Source organism: Dendrobates tinctorius, unplaced genomic scaffold, assembly GCF_039654945.1.
Source record: "Dendrobates tinctorius isolate UK_male_01 unplaced genomic scaffold, ASM3965494v1 ptg000039l, whole genome shotgun sequence".
NCBI classification, from domain to species: domain Eukaryota; kingdom Metazoa; phylum Chordata; class Amphibia; order Anura; family Dendrobatidae; genus Dendrobates; species Dendrobates tinctorius.
This window is the reverse complement of record NW_027361707.1, coordinates 12,486,934-12,500,376: the sequence shown is the minus strand read 5'-3', so window position 1 is coordinate 12,500,376 and position 13,443 is coordinate 12,486,934. Positions and strand designations below refer to the sequence as shown.

At 42.6% G+C, this 13,443-nt stretch overlaps 1 protein-coding gene across 2 annotated transcripts in view; it reads right to left on the bottom strand.

The window, feature by feature from the left end:
- Window positions 1-1,886: 1,886 nt before the first annotated feature.
- Window positions 1,887-13,443, bottom strand: part of HS3ST1 (heparan sulfate-glucosamine 3-sulfotransferase 1) — a 31,236-nt gene continuing 19,679 nt past the window's right edge. For both annotated transcript variants that reach the window (XM_073574473.1, XM_073574472.1), the window contains exon 2: window positions 1,887-3,126. In XM_073574473.1, coding sequence (XP_073430574.1) covers window positions 2,097-3,014 — 918 coding nt within the window. In that variant the 5' untranslated portion in view covers window positions 3,015-3,126 and the 3' untranslated portion in view covers window positions 1,887-2,096. The remainder of the gene's footprint in view (window positions 3,127-13,443) is intronic.

Here is a 13,443-nt window from a genome sequence, read left to right as displayed (position 1 = left end):
GGCACACAGTCACCTCAGCCTCTGGCTTGCTAGCTGAGCCTTGTAGTTCTCTACTAGTCTCAGGGGCCGGCTCCCCCACTGCGACCTGGTCCCTCCACTCTGGATACAGGCCCCACGAGTGGCTTCCGCACTTCCCATGCCCCAAGGACCCCTTCTCTCTGTCTAGGAGCTTCCTTCCGATGTTCCTCACGCCTCTCGCTCTCCCTTCATCAGTCCTGCCCCTCTGCTGTTCCATCACCGACTGACTGGATCTTTCTAGAACAATCTTCTTACCTCAGCACTAACTCCTCCCACTGTCACTGATTGGTTGTCACCACTCACAGCTCCGCCCCTTCTCTACCTTTCCCCACTCACCTACCAACACCCTTCCCTAGCCAGCCTGGGATGAGGCCACCCTCCCAAAGGGTACACCCAGGTGCCCTGACTGAACTAGCATATGTTGCGTGCAAGTGTTGGAGTCCTGAGTGGTTCTCCCTTCTTACCTAAGGGCGGGATACCACACCTCTGGATGAGGTGCAGTACCTCTGTGGCGACTGGACCGATCCGGCCCAGTCACCCCTTCCACCAGTAAGAAGTTTGGAACGCAATGATTTCTGCATCCTCAGGCATCTCAATTGTGTATATGGGCACAGGAAGTACATCACCACAGTAGGGGCAAGGTTCTGTGTATGTGGAAACATTACTTGTCCCTCAGTCTTTAAAAGATGGAGGGTGTGTACTTCTGCAACTTTTTTTTGAAGGCAGTTCAAATTAGAACTTTTTTTTTTATGCCCCCACCTTCATTTATCTGTATGACCACGAGAAGCCTATAAACAGTTGGCGTTCACCTGCAATCCAGATAAAAACACAAGCAGGGTAATGGAGATCTTCCAATTCTCCCTGCATGGGCTGCCAGAGGAATGAAATATTATCTCAATGCACTGCAGACAATCTAGAGTGATGTGGTGACAGACAGCTCATGTCTCTAGAGGAATGAAGAGCATACAGGAGAATTGTTAATTGTGTCTGCTGGTGGCTTCAATGGGATAACCCCCCCCGGGAATGTAAAAGTCCCTAAAGATCTGTGTGTATTCTCAAAACTATTTTGTAGAGCATAATTTTCATTAAAACCATTGGGTTTCCTAATATCTCCATCTATATATAAAATGTGTAATTTTTTTTTTTTTTTTTTTAACACAAAAATCAGTAAAAATAAGATTAAACCACCATCAATCTTTCTAAATATATTTAGTGCTCGCTCACATAAGCCTGTAACTCGATGAGTGCTAACAGATTGCACTTGGCCCAATGTTATACTACGGGGAAGTGCATATCCCCTCCCATCATGCTGATTTGGACATGAGGAGAAAAAAATTAAATAAATTGCAGCATGCCAAGAGTGGATTTGCTGATCGAATGACGCGCAGCCATACAAGCCTATGGATGCGTGTAAAAGTTCGGCTTGCAATCACATGTCATATATGGTACTTATTGGGAGAAATAATGAGGTCTTGAAGGAAATTAGTTAAGAAATGTATGCACTGCTAAAATTTGCAAGACTAGTTTTGAAGTACCTGCTGCATAGGTCTCACCAAATTCCAATTCAATGATCACTGCTTTCCCAATGTAATTTGCACACAGCCCGTGTTCGAGAACAGAATCCTTACGGGTCCACATGTGCATTGGTCATGCTTCTCAGGCAGTGCACTTTCATTACAGCATGGGTTGCGGTATAATATTGGCCCATGGCATATTTCATACACACTGCAAGTTACCCCCAAAACTGGCAAATTGGCCTCCATATTCTAACATCTACAAATATTACCCGTTAATTTTGCACTTTTTGGACTTAAGTTTTGCAGTGTTAGAAAGTCAAACAAGAGTAGCACCAGCAATAGAGACATAAATAATTTGTATATATACTAAAATTGTTTATTAGCCATGAAAATCTATACAAAGAATATTCACAGTAGTACAGTATAAAAATATAGCTAGCTTATTTCTTCATATCCTTGTCCTTGAGAGGATTCCATTTATAAATAACTTATAGATTAAATATATTTTTAATTAAATACAAGTTAACATTCCAAAAAGTTCATGTTACAACCCAACTATATTTACAGCCAATCGAATGTCCTCCCAACCAGCTTGAAGAATTTCTTATTGGGCTCATAGAAGTAGTCACGCAGTTTTGCTAAGAGAAAGGAGCTTATGTGTGGGTGAGCCCGTCCTTTGGACTCATGTAAACAACGCTCCCGACCACTGTCTCGTAAGCAATAAAATCCTTTGGTCCTATTGAAGTAAAAGTTTGATGCGTTGATTTGAGGAGAGAGGTTCAGAAACCTCTCCACCTTCTGCATTTCGGGGAATGGATCCTTAATTAAGTAGTCACCGTCAACAATGTGAATGTTTTTGAGTGGGAAGAACTTAAGCCAGTTTTCCATGTAATGGTAATATAAACTCCTGTTTATTGCTTTGTAGTCAGTATTGAGTTCTCCATTTTTTAGAAGTAGGCTCTCCACTGGAGGATAAGTTTTATTTTTCTGCAAGTGGTTATAATAGACTTGGGTGTAGTCCGATAAGACTCTTTCGATAGGGTCTCTTAAGATGAGCAAGATCTTGATGGTGCTGTTCATATTGTATACACGTTCAGAAACTGGAGTTGATGTGAAATAGGCTGGGGTTTTCTCCACTGTAAGTTGATGAGGGTATGAGAATGGCATCTGGCTCAAGTACCATTGTAAACCTTTTCCATACTGGTTCTCCCAGTCAAAGAAATGTATTTCACTCTCAGCCACAGCAATATCAGAATGGAGACTGAGCATTTCTAAGAGAGCCCTAGTTCCACCTTTACGAACGCCAATGATAATGGTGTGTGGCAAATGCTGGTAGGTGCCATTAGGATGAGGAACGTCCTTCAACTCATAAACCGGAGAGGGAGAGGTGAAGATCCTTACATCACCTGGAGTTGGCCGAGAAGACACCCCTTGAGGTTGTATAAAGAAAAAACACACTCCAAAAAGCAGCAAGGCCATGGCTAATTTCGAGAAGTTGGCTTCAGTTAGAAATATGGTTATCCATTGGTGTGGAACTGTTGAATGAGGAATAACTTCCTGCTTTGTTGTGCCTAGAAACTTTATTCTTAACCTACGGGGGGGGGAAAAAAAAAAAAAGGAAACATTAATATTTCAAATAAGAAATATTGACACTTGATTATCTTAATATGTATAAAATGATGTAGATAAACAACCTTGGTTTCCTAATGCTACTATACTCTAAATCAGAGTTCCCCAACTCCGATCCCTCAAGAGCCACCAACAGGTCATGTTTTCAGGATTTCCTTAGTATTGCCCAGGTGATAATTGCATCACCTACACAGGCAGGAATTTCATCACATGTGAAATACTAAGGAAATCCTGAAAACATGACCTATTGGTGGCTCTTGAGGACTGGAGTTGGGAAACACTGCTTCTAAATTTTGTTTGGGTCTGGATGGGGTGATGTGATTGTTCTTTCACCAGTTTATCTGCCATAATAAAGTGATTGCATGTTAATATTAAACATGCTGAATCCTTCTCTTGCTCAAATCAATCAGTTGGGGATTTATTTGAGAGGCCCTCACATATATTAAGAGTTCGGCTGATCGACCAAAAGTGTACGGGGTCCTTTAACATTGGGCTGGCAGACTTCCATTCGAGGTATAGAGGCACCTCAAGTTTTATCAAATGAAATTGTAATATTGGCGCACACTACTCTGACATTGTAATCCTTACATGGCCCCCACAAACATTAAATATAAGTATCAGAACATGTCGATTTTGGAGAAATTTGCCGACAGTGTAAAGTGTAAGGACCGGCTATGACTCCAGATGTCGTGAGAAGGATCCATCCTGTTGAATATCAATGGCTGATTCTTTTGTTCAGCGTGAAAATAAGCCTCTGCCAGAGGAGTTTTACTGTAGCTCTCCAAGAGCACAAGAAAGCTCAGCTGGAGCCATCTATGCCTTTGCTTGGAAGAGTCATGAGAGCTAGAAGTCAGTGGATTACTAGTGGTTGGCAAAATCTAGTGCGTTTCAGCCTTAGGCTACATTCATATGCAGCAGTCATTCTGTGGATGAAAAATGCAGCAGTCACGTGCCACTGGTTTTACCACCATTTCCCTGAGGAAAAAAAGGCCGTACTCGCTGTAAAACTATGGAGACATTTTAATTGGCTGCTGCAGGTGAAACCAATTCCCTTTAATTTTGCAAGGAAATAGCCATCACCACCATAACTGCTATTAACCTGCAGGTAAAGAACTTTTATATCATGTCAGGCTGCCTTACTGGAGGAGCAGTTACAGGGAGAAAATAAAGTAATATTTCAGTCCTCACTTCCAGTAGTTAAAATAGTACAATGTGCTGGTGAGTGATTACTGTAAATCTTTCCCTGCACCGCCCAATGACGGGAAGTAAAAATCAGCTGCAGGGAGAAAAAAAAAGAAAAAAAAAGAAAAAAAAACAATTGTATTCTCCCAGTAGCTGCTGCTCCAGTTGGCATGATGTAAATCCTCCCATGGGCGGATAATGATGCACGCACGTTGATGAGTGTTAAATGTCGCTGTCAGGTTGACAGTGCCATTCAACAAGTTAACTGTCGCGGGCTGAGCACCACTCCACCCACTATTGTTAAGGTTAAGTCCTAGCTGTAATACACAGCCATCACCTGCTGGGTACAGGGCGGGCTCGCTGAGGGAGCCTGCTCCATACACCCACTTCTGAAATATGCCATACACCGATATAATTAACCCCTTCACGACAACCACCATATATTTTGTAGTTTAAACTTATGACCAGTATATCCTTTCAGAACAATCACCATTTGCAATATGTGAAATCCTGCAAAACGGCAAACACCTTAAAATCAACTTCAGGCACCAGAATAATTTGCCTTTAAGATATTTCAAATTCTTTCACTACTCTGATCTCCGAGACACGAATCGCTGTATACACAGCTTGCCCTATAAGGATAGAGGACATTGCACAAATTGAAGTTTTTCATTAGAACCTGCATTAGAATTAAATACATGCAATCCCTACAAATAAAAGTCTAATTACTAAGAAAACATCTATACAGCATGTCCAAACCTTTACCCCCTTGTGAAGAAATCTCATTATGTCTCAGCACCATGGAAAAAAAAAAATCTAAACTTTCATAACTTTTTAATCACGTAATTGATTCAGTCTTCAGAGCTGAACTCCTGGCTCTGACTTTTCAGCAGTTGTGATTTGAGAACTTGTTTACTTACTGTAAAGTTTTAATGAGTATGATGCTCGCTATTGCAGAGCAAGTTCACCAAAACCATCAGGGGTAACTGTTGTGTTCTAATTCAAAGTATTTCTACATTAGCTCAGCAGTAGACAACATTCCCCCTAACCACCTTCACATCAAATTTGTATCTTGGGGTCCTAGCACCTCAGGAGACTAGTCAGAGACCGGTCTCAGCAGCTCCTCCCTGCCTGCTACTATGGAGTGACAGATCTCTACCTGAGTGCACAACTAGGAAGAGACCTGTCACTCCCAAGTACCAGGTCTGGAAAAGATGCCAGGGATCCACCTGGTTTCCTGTGACACTATCCCCTGTGATTTAATCCCTTTACAGCGCAGCTCTTTTTCATTTGTTTTTGCTCCCCTTCTTGCCAGAGCTAAAACTTTTTTTCCGTCAAAAAGGCCACGTGAGGGCTTGTTTATTGTGGAAAGAGGTGTGCCAAGCCAACGTTTTTAATTATACTATTTTGGTGTGCATACGGTATTTTGATTGCCCGTTACTGCATTTTAATGCAATGTTGTGGCGACCAAAAAAGTAATTAAGGCATTTTGACTTTTGTTATGCTGTTTACCGATCAGATTATCGCATATACTCATTTATAAGCAGAGTTTTTCAGCACTATTTTTGTGCTGAAAATGCCCTCTTCGGTATATACCCGAGTCATTGTCCCAGAGAGCCGGCGGGGGAGGGGGGGGGGGGGGGGGGAGCAGCGGGTCAGAGGCAGGAGCCGGCGGCTGTGGCTAAAGCCTGTGCTGCTGCTGTAATAGCGCACAGTGCCAGCAACAGCCGCCAGCTTCCAGCACACAACATACTCCCCCTACCTACGCACCCTGGGTGCTGGTACTGCATTTCACTCCGGCCGCTCTTTCCTGCCGAGCGATCACGTGGCCTCGCTCATTAAGGTAGTGAAAATGCACTGCTCTCCACTCCCATAGGCGTGTAGCGCATATTCATTACATTAACCCCTTTCTGTCATGTGACGTACTATCCCGTCCATGTGCCCTGGGACTTAATTCCCAGGGACGGGATAGTACGTCACAGCGATCAGCGGGGCCCACGTGGTGAGCGCCGCTGATCGCGGCCGGGTGTCAGCTCTTTCCCTGCAGGTCCCTGGATCCAAGATCGTGACGGGGACCTTCGGGGGCCTGCAGGGAGCTGGCTTCCTCATGCCTGCAAAGCGCAGGCAAGGAGGAAGCCTTGTGCAGTGCCTGTGACAGATCGCTGATCTGTCACAGTGATCTGTGATGTGACAGATGTCCCACCTGGGACAATGTAATAAAGAAAAAAAAAAAAAAAAAAAAAAAAAAAAATCGCTAAATAAATTAAAATAAAAAAATATTCCCTAATAAATTCATTTTTCGGAAATAAAAAAAAAAAAAAAACCACCAATAAAAGTACACATTTGGTATCACCGCGTCCGTAACGACCCGCCCTATAAAACTGTGCCATTAGTTAACCACTTTAGCGAACCCCTTAAAAAATAAAAATAAAAAACAAAGCAAAAAATAATGATTTATTGTCACACCGCTGAACAAAAAGTGCAATAACGCGCGATCAAAAAGACAGATATAAATAACCATGGTACCGCTGAAAACGTCATCTTGTCCCACAAAAAACGAGTCACCATACAGCATCATCAGTGAAAAAATAAAAAAAAGCTCGCAGAATAAAGCGATACAAAAATAATTTATATAAAATGGTTTTCATTGCATAAAAGCGCCAAAACATAAAAAAAATGACCTAAATGAGGTATCGCTGTAATCGTACTGACCCGAAGAATAAAACTGCTTTATCAATTTTACCGCTCGCGGAACGGTGTAAACGCACCCCCCAAAAGAAATTCATGAAACGCTGGTTTTGTTCATTCTGCGTCCCAAAAAACGGAATAAAAAGCGATCAAAAGAGGTCACGTGCCCGAACATGATACCAATAAAAACGTCAACTCGTCCCGCAAAAAATAAGACCTCACATGACTCGGTGGGTCAAAATATGGAAAAATTATAGCTCTCAATATGTGGTGATGCAAAAGCTATTTTTACAATAAAAAGCGTCTTTTAGTGTGTGACAGCTGCCAAACATAAAAACCGCCATAAATAGTAAATCAAACCCCCCGTTATCACCCCCTTAGTTAGGGAAAAATAATATTAAAAAAAAAAAAAAAAATGTATTTAATTCCATTTTCCCATTAGGGTTAGGGCACATCAGGTGCTCTCCAAATGCAACATGGCGTCTGATCTCAATTCCAGCCAATTCTGCGTTGAAAAAGTCAAATGGTGCTCCTTCCCCTCCAAGCTCTGCCATGCACCCAAAGTGTTTTACCCCCACATATAGGGTATCAGCGTACTCAGGACATAGTGCAAAACAACTTTTGGGGTCCAATTTCTCCTGTTACCATTAGGAAAATAAAAAATTGGGGGCAAAAATATTTTTGTAGAAAAAAAAATGTTTTTTTTATTTTCACGCCCGGGCATTATAAATTTCTGTGAAGCACTTGGGGGTTCAAAGTGCTCACCACACATCTAGATAAGTTCCGTGGGGGGGTCTAGTTTCCAAAATGGTGTCATTTGTGGGGAATTTCAATAGTTTAGGTACATCAGGGGCTCTCCAAACGCACATGACACCCGCAGACCATTCCATCAAAGTCTGCATTCCAAAACATCACTACTTCCCTTCCGAGCCTCGACGTGTGCCCATACAGTAGTTTTCTCCCACATAAGAGGTATCAGCATACTCAGGACAAATTGGACAACAACTTTTGGGATCCAATTTCACCTGTTACCCTTGGGAAAATAAAAAGAGTTGGGGACTAAATGATCATGTTTGTGGAAAAAATAAATTTTTTTTATTTTCACGCCCAGGCATTATAAACTTCTGTGAAGCCCTTGGGGGTTCAAAGTGCTCACAACACATCTAGATAAGTTCCTTGGGTGGTCTAGTTTCCAAAATGGTGTCATTTGTGGGGGGTTTCCACTGTTTTGGTACATCAGGGGTTTTCCATTCGTGACATGGTGTCCGATCTCAATTCCAGCCAAAAAAGTCAAATGGCGCTGCTTCCCTTCTGAGCTCTACCATGCGCCCAAATAGTAGTTTACACCCACATATGGGGTATCAGCGTACTCAGGACAAATTGCACAATAACTTTTAGGGTCCTGTTACCCTTGGGAAAATAAAAATTGGGGGTGAAAAGATCATTCTTGTGAAAAAAAATATGATTTTTTAATTGTACCGCTGTACGTTATAAACTTCTGTGAAGCCCTTGTTGGTTCAAAGTTCTCACCACATATCTAGACAAGTTCCTTGGGGGGGTGGGGGGTGGGGGGTCTAGTTTCCAAAATGGGATCACTTGTGGGGGGTTTCCACTATTTAGGTACATCAGGGGCTCTCCAAACGTGACACGGCGTCCGATCTGAATTCTAGCCAATTTTGCATTGAAAAAGTCAAACGGCGCTCCTTCCCTTCTGAGCTCTGACATGCGCCGAAACAGTGGTTCCCCCCCCACATATCAGGTATCGGCGTACTCAGGACAAACTTCACAATAACTTTTGCATTCCAACTTCTCCTGTTACCCTTGGTAAAATAAAAAAAAATTGAACCTGAAGTATTTTTTTTGTGAAAAAAAGTTAAATGTTCATTTTTTTTTTTTTTTAAATATTCAAAAAAATTCCTGTGACGCACCTAAAGGGTAATAAACTTCTTAAATGTGGTTTTGAGCACCTTAAGGGGTGCAGTTTTTAGAATGGTGTCACATTTGGGTATTTTTTATCATATAGACCCCTCAAAGTGTCTTCAAATGCGATGTGGTCCGTAAAAATAAAATGTTGCAAAAATGAGAAATCGCTGGTCAACTTTTAACTCATAACTTCCTAAGAAAAAAAAAAATTTGGGTTCCAGAATTGTGCTGATGTAAAGCAAACATGTGGGAAATGTTACTTAAGTTTTTTGTGTGACATATCTCTGGCATAAAAATTCAAAGTTGGAAAATTGCGAAATTTTCAAAATTTTCGTCAAATTTCCATTTTTTTCACAAATAAACGCAAGTTATATGAATTAAATTTTACCACTAACATGAAGTACAATAGGTCACGAGAAAATGTCAGAATCACCGGGATCCATGGAAGCGTTCCAGAGTTATTACCTCATAAAGGGACAGTGGTCAGAATTGTAAAAATTGTCCCGGTCATGAACGTGCAAACCACCCTTGGGGGGTTAAGGGGTTAATAAGCGGGGCCACGTGATCGCTCAGCAGTAAGAGCGGCAGGCACTGGCAGCTGGAACAAGATGTAGTGTCAGCACCCAGAGCGCGCAGGTAGGAGAATATGAGGTTTGTTTTTCTTCAGTAGGAAACATGCAAACAGGGATAGGGGATAAGGATCCATGCATACACGGAAAGGGGAGCCAAGCATACCAGGACAGAGATGAGAGGATAATTCATATTCGGCTTATACTTGAATCAATAAGCTTACCCAGTTTCCTGTTGCAAAAGTAGGTGCCTTGGCTTATACTCGAATATATACAGGAATTCTTTTTATAGCTTGACAGATCAGGCTATTCTGAACGTGGTGATACCAAATGTGCATTTTTTTGCTTATTTTGAATGGGGCGAATGGGGGATGATTTGAACTTTTTTTTTTTTAAGCTTTTGCACGCTTCAATAGTCTCCATGGGAGACTAGAAGCTGTAGCTGTCCAATCGCCTCTGCTACACACAGGCGATAATCACATGTAGCGTGTGCAGGAGAAATGCTCACTTTCTATGAGCACCGACTGCTGGTGGAGCTTATAGCAATCCAGCAATGACAACCACAGGAGTCTTCTGCAGACCCCAGGTTGTCATGCCAACCCATCGGCGACCCCACGACCATGTGACACTGGCGTAGATGAACAGGATTAGTAATGTGCTTCTGGCGCCATCACATTAAATGCCACTGACAGAGATTGACAGGGACATTTAACGGGTTAACAGCCGCGGGTGGATCGCAATTCCACCCGCGGCTGTTAGGGGCATGTCAGCTGTTCAAAACAGCTGAAATGTGCCAGGAAAGATGTGGGCTCAGAATCGGACCCCACAAAGGAAGGGACACGACAAGCGCCATAGTAGTACAGCAGATGTCATGAAGGGTTTAAATTAGGTCTCTCTGAAACAGCGCAGTGTTTCATACTCAAACATACAGTACATAGCTGAAATCAGTGTGATACATGCAGCCCATGGATTGGACAGCATGTATCAGCTGTCAGGTTCCTTTTAAGTCACTTTTCTTTTTTGTCTCAAGGTATTACTTGACTTTTTTTGGGCCCAGTTCTCAGAAATGAAGTAAACTGTTCATGAATTCTGGGCACAGCCAAAAAAAAAATCATCTTTGTTATAAAATTACTTTGGGAGGTTCAAGGGAGCTAAGTAAATTTGTGAAAAATTTTGCAAATTTTTGAAAAGTTGACAATGAGGAGACAGGTGAAAACATCAAAAAGAGTAAACTTTACCCACAACGTGAAAAAGAAGGCATTAATGAAATGAAGAGTCGGCCCATATATCTATAGTAAGCCACTCACTAAGAGTAGTTACTGCAGTCAAAAGTACTGTAACGCAGCTCCTTGAATTACAGTGCTCTCAGGTTAACAATTTTTCATTATACAATGGTCTTTGGGTCACTGTTACTTGATACTTAAACACACAGGAAAGAATCAACCTCCATTAAAATGTCATCTCTTGAGCTCAGGCAAAATCCACACACTGGATCTATGTCTGCTTGCCTAAAACGAGCCAGAAGAATAAAGTGCCGGAGTGAATTAAAAAAAAAAAAAAAAAAAAATAATAGAGATGAAATTTTACAAAAGAACGCTGGATTCTATCCAATTGCATCCGGCATTTCCATGGGTTCTCATCTGATGGTCAGTTACACCAACTTACCTGGCACATTCAGAGTAAAATGCCAAAGTTACAACTGAGGTTTAACATCTGAGACAGTTCGTTTGGTCCTTATAATAATAATCTTTATTTTTATATAGCGCTAACATATTCCGCAGCGCTTTACAGTTTGCCCACATTATCATCACTGTCCCCGGTGGGGCTCACAATCTATATTCCCTATCAGTATGTCTTTGGAGTGTGGGAGGAAACCGGAGTGCCCGGCGGAAACCCACGCAAACACGGGGAGAACATACAAACTCCTTGCAGATGTTGTTTTACTAATAAAACATCTGCATTATTGCCAGGTAAAACGCATTTGCTGTCCACCGCCTCTCTACATTACTTTTGTGCTTTATCAGGATGAACCGTTTCACTTTACTTTTCTGGTACCCCATTTATACTGTACACTTAATATATATTTGTAAGACTTGCTGCTAAGTTTCAGTTGATGTTCTGGAAGCTTTGGAGCCAATCCCGCATTTTGCAGATTATAAGATGCACCCCAAATTTTGAGGAGAAAAATGGGAAAAAACCTTTTCTTAATAAAATGGTGCTGCTTCTTATAATCCATGTGTCTACTGCATACCGGGCAGGGGGGGGGGGGGGGGTGTTGGCTGCAGTGAAGCATGGTCCCAGGGTCGCTGCTGGAGGAGGCAAGAGTAGAGCGTTGCTTCGGGCCACAGGCTGGGGTGTGAGGATGTGGGTGCTGCGGGGGCACTGACGACATTTTGTGAAAGGTCAGAGCCCCCGCAGTTCCATGGTTTCCTATGCAGTGGACTCTGTGAAAGTATTAAGTTACGTACCGGTAACGGTATTTTTCGGAAGCCCATGACAGCACCACGAGAGAGGGGATCCGCCCCATAGGAACAGGAAGCCTACAGATACAAAAGGGCGGTACCTCTCCCACGCATCAGTTGGATTACAGAGCTTGAGAGGCTACCATGGTTAGTACACAACATATGATATATACAACCTATCTACCCTATTTAACAGAATTATTTCATACCATCTCCCACATAAGGTGATTCTATGAACAAACTTCTAAGGAGTGCACCCCTATATGTGAACAAGGGAGGGAACTAAGGGTGCTGTCATGGGCTTCCGAAAAATACCGTTACCGGTACGTAACTTAATACTTTATTCGGACTCCCATGACAGCACCACGAGAGAATTACAGAGATGTAAACTAATTTAGGGAGGGACTACAGCCTGCAGCACCCTTAGCCCGAAGGTGAGGTCTGAGGAGGCACCCATGTCTAACCGATAGTGGTTAAAAAAGGTGGAAGGAGATGACCAGGTGGCCGCCTTACATATTTGATCAATTGATACTCCAGATCTCTCTGCCCAGGATGATGCCATGGCCTGAGTGGAATGTGCCCTCAGGTTCTGTGGAGCCGGACCGCCACCTGCTGTGTAGGCAAGAGAGAGAGCCTCCCTAATCCACCTTGCTAATGTGCGTTTTGATACTCTGTATCCTTTTCTGGAACCTTGGAAGGATAGGAATAATGCGTTCTTCTTCCAAGGATCCGTGGCTGCTAAATATGTCAGTAAGCACCGCCTAATATCTAATGCCTGAAGTTTCTGCTCTTTAGGGTTGGTTGGATTAGGGAGGAAGGAAGGCAGAACCATCTCCTGTGTCCTGTGGAATTGTGTTGCTACCTTGGGAAGGTATGCTGGATCTGGCCTTAGGATCACTCTATCCTGTAAGAACTCTGTGTAAGGAGGCAATCTGGAGAGTGCCTGTATGTCGCTCACCCTACGTGCGGATGTTATTGCTACCAGGAATGCTGTTTTAAGGGATATAATCTTTAGTGAGGCGGAATCTAAAGGTTCAAACGGACTTTCTGTCATGGCTGTAAGGACTAAGTTTAAGTCCCACGGTACGCATCTGTCTTTGTGTATAGGTCTCGATCTGGCCGCTGCTCTGATGAACCTTGCTACCCAATAATCTTTTGCAATATCAGCTGCAAACAGGGCCCCTAAGGCTGAAACCTGTACTTTTAGCGTACTTGTGGAGAGACCCAATTCGAAACCTTTCTGGAGAAATTCCAGAATATGTTTCGTGGGAATTCCATCTCTGATGTCAAAGTGAAAGGTGGATAGGAAGCGTTTCCAGGTCCTAGCATAAATATTAGTGGTGGTTAATTTTCTGCTTCTTAGGAGGGTGTCAATTAAGTTCTTGGAGAACCCTCTATTTTTTAATAGTGACCTTTCAAACACCACGCCGTCAAATGAAATCTCGCTACTTGTGG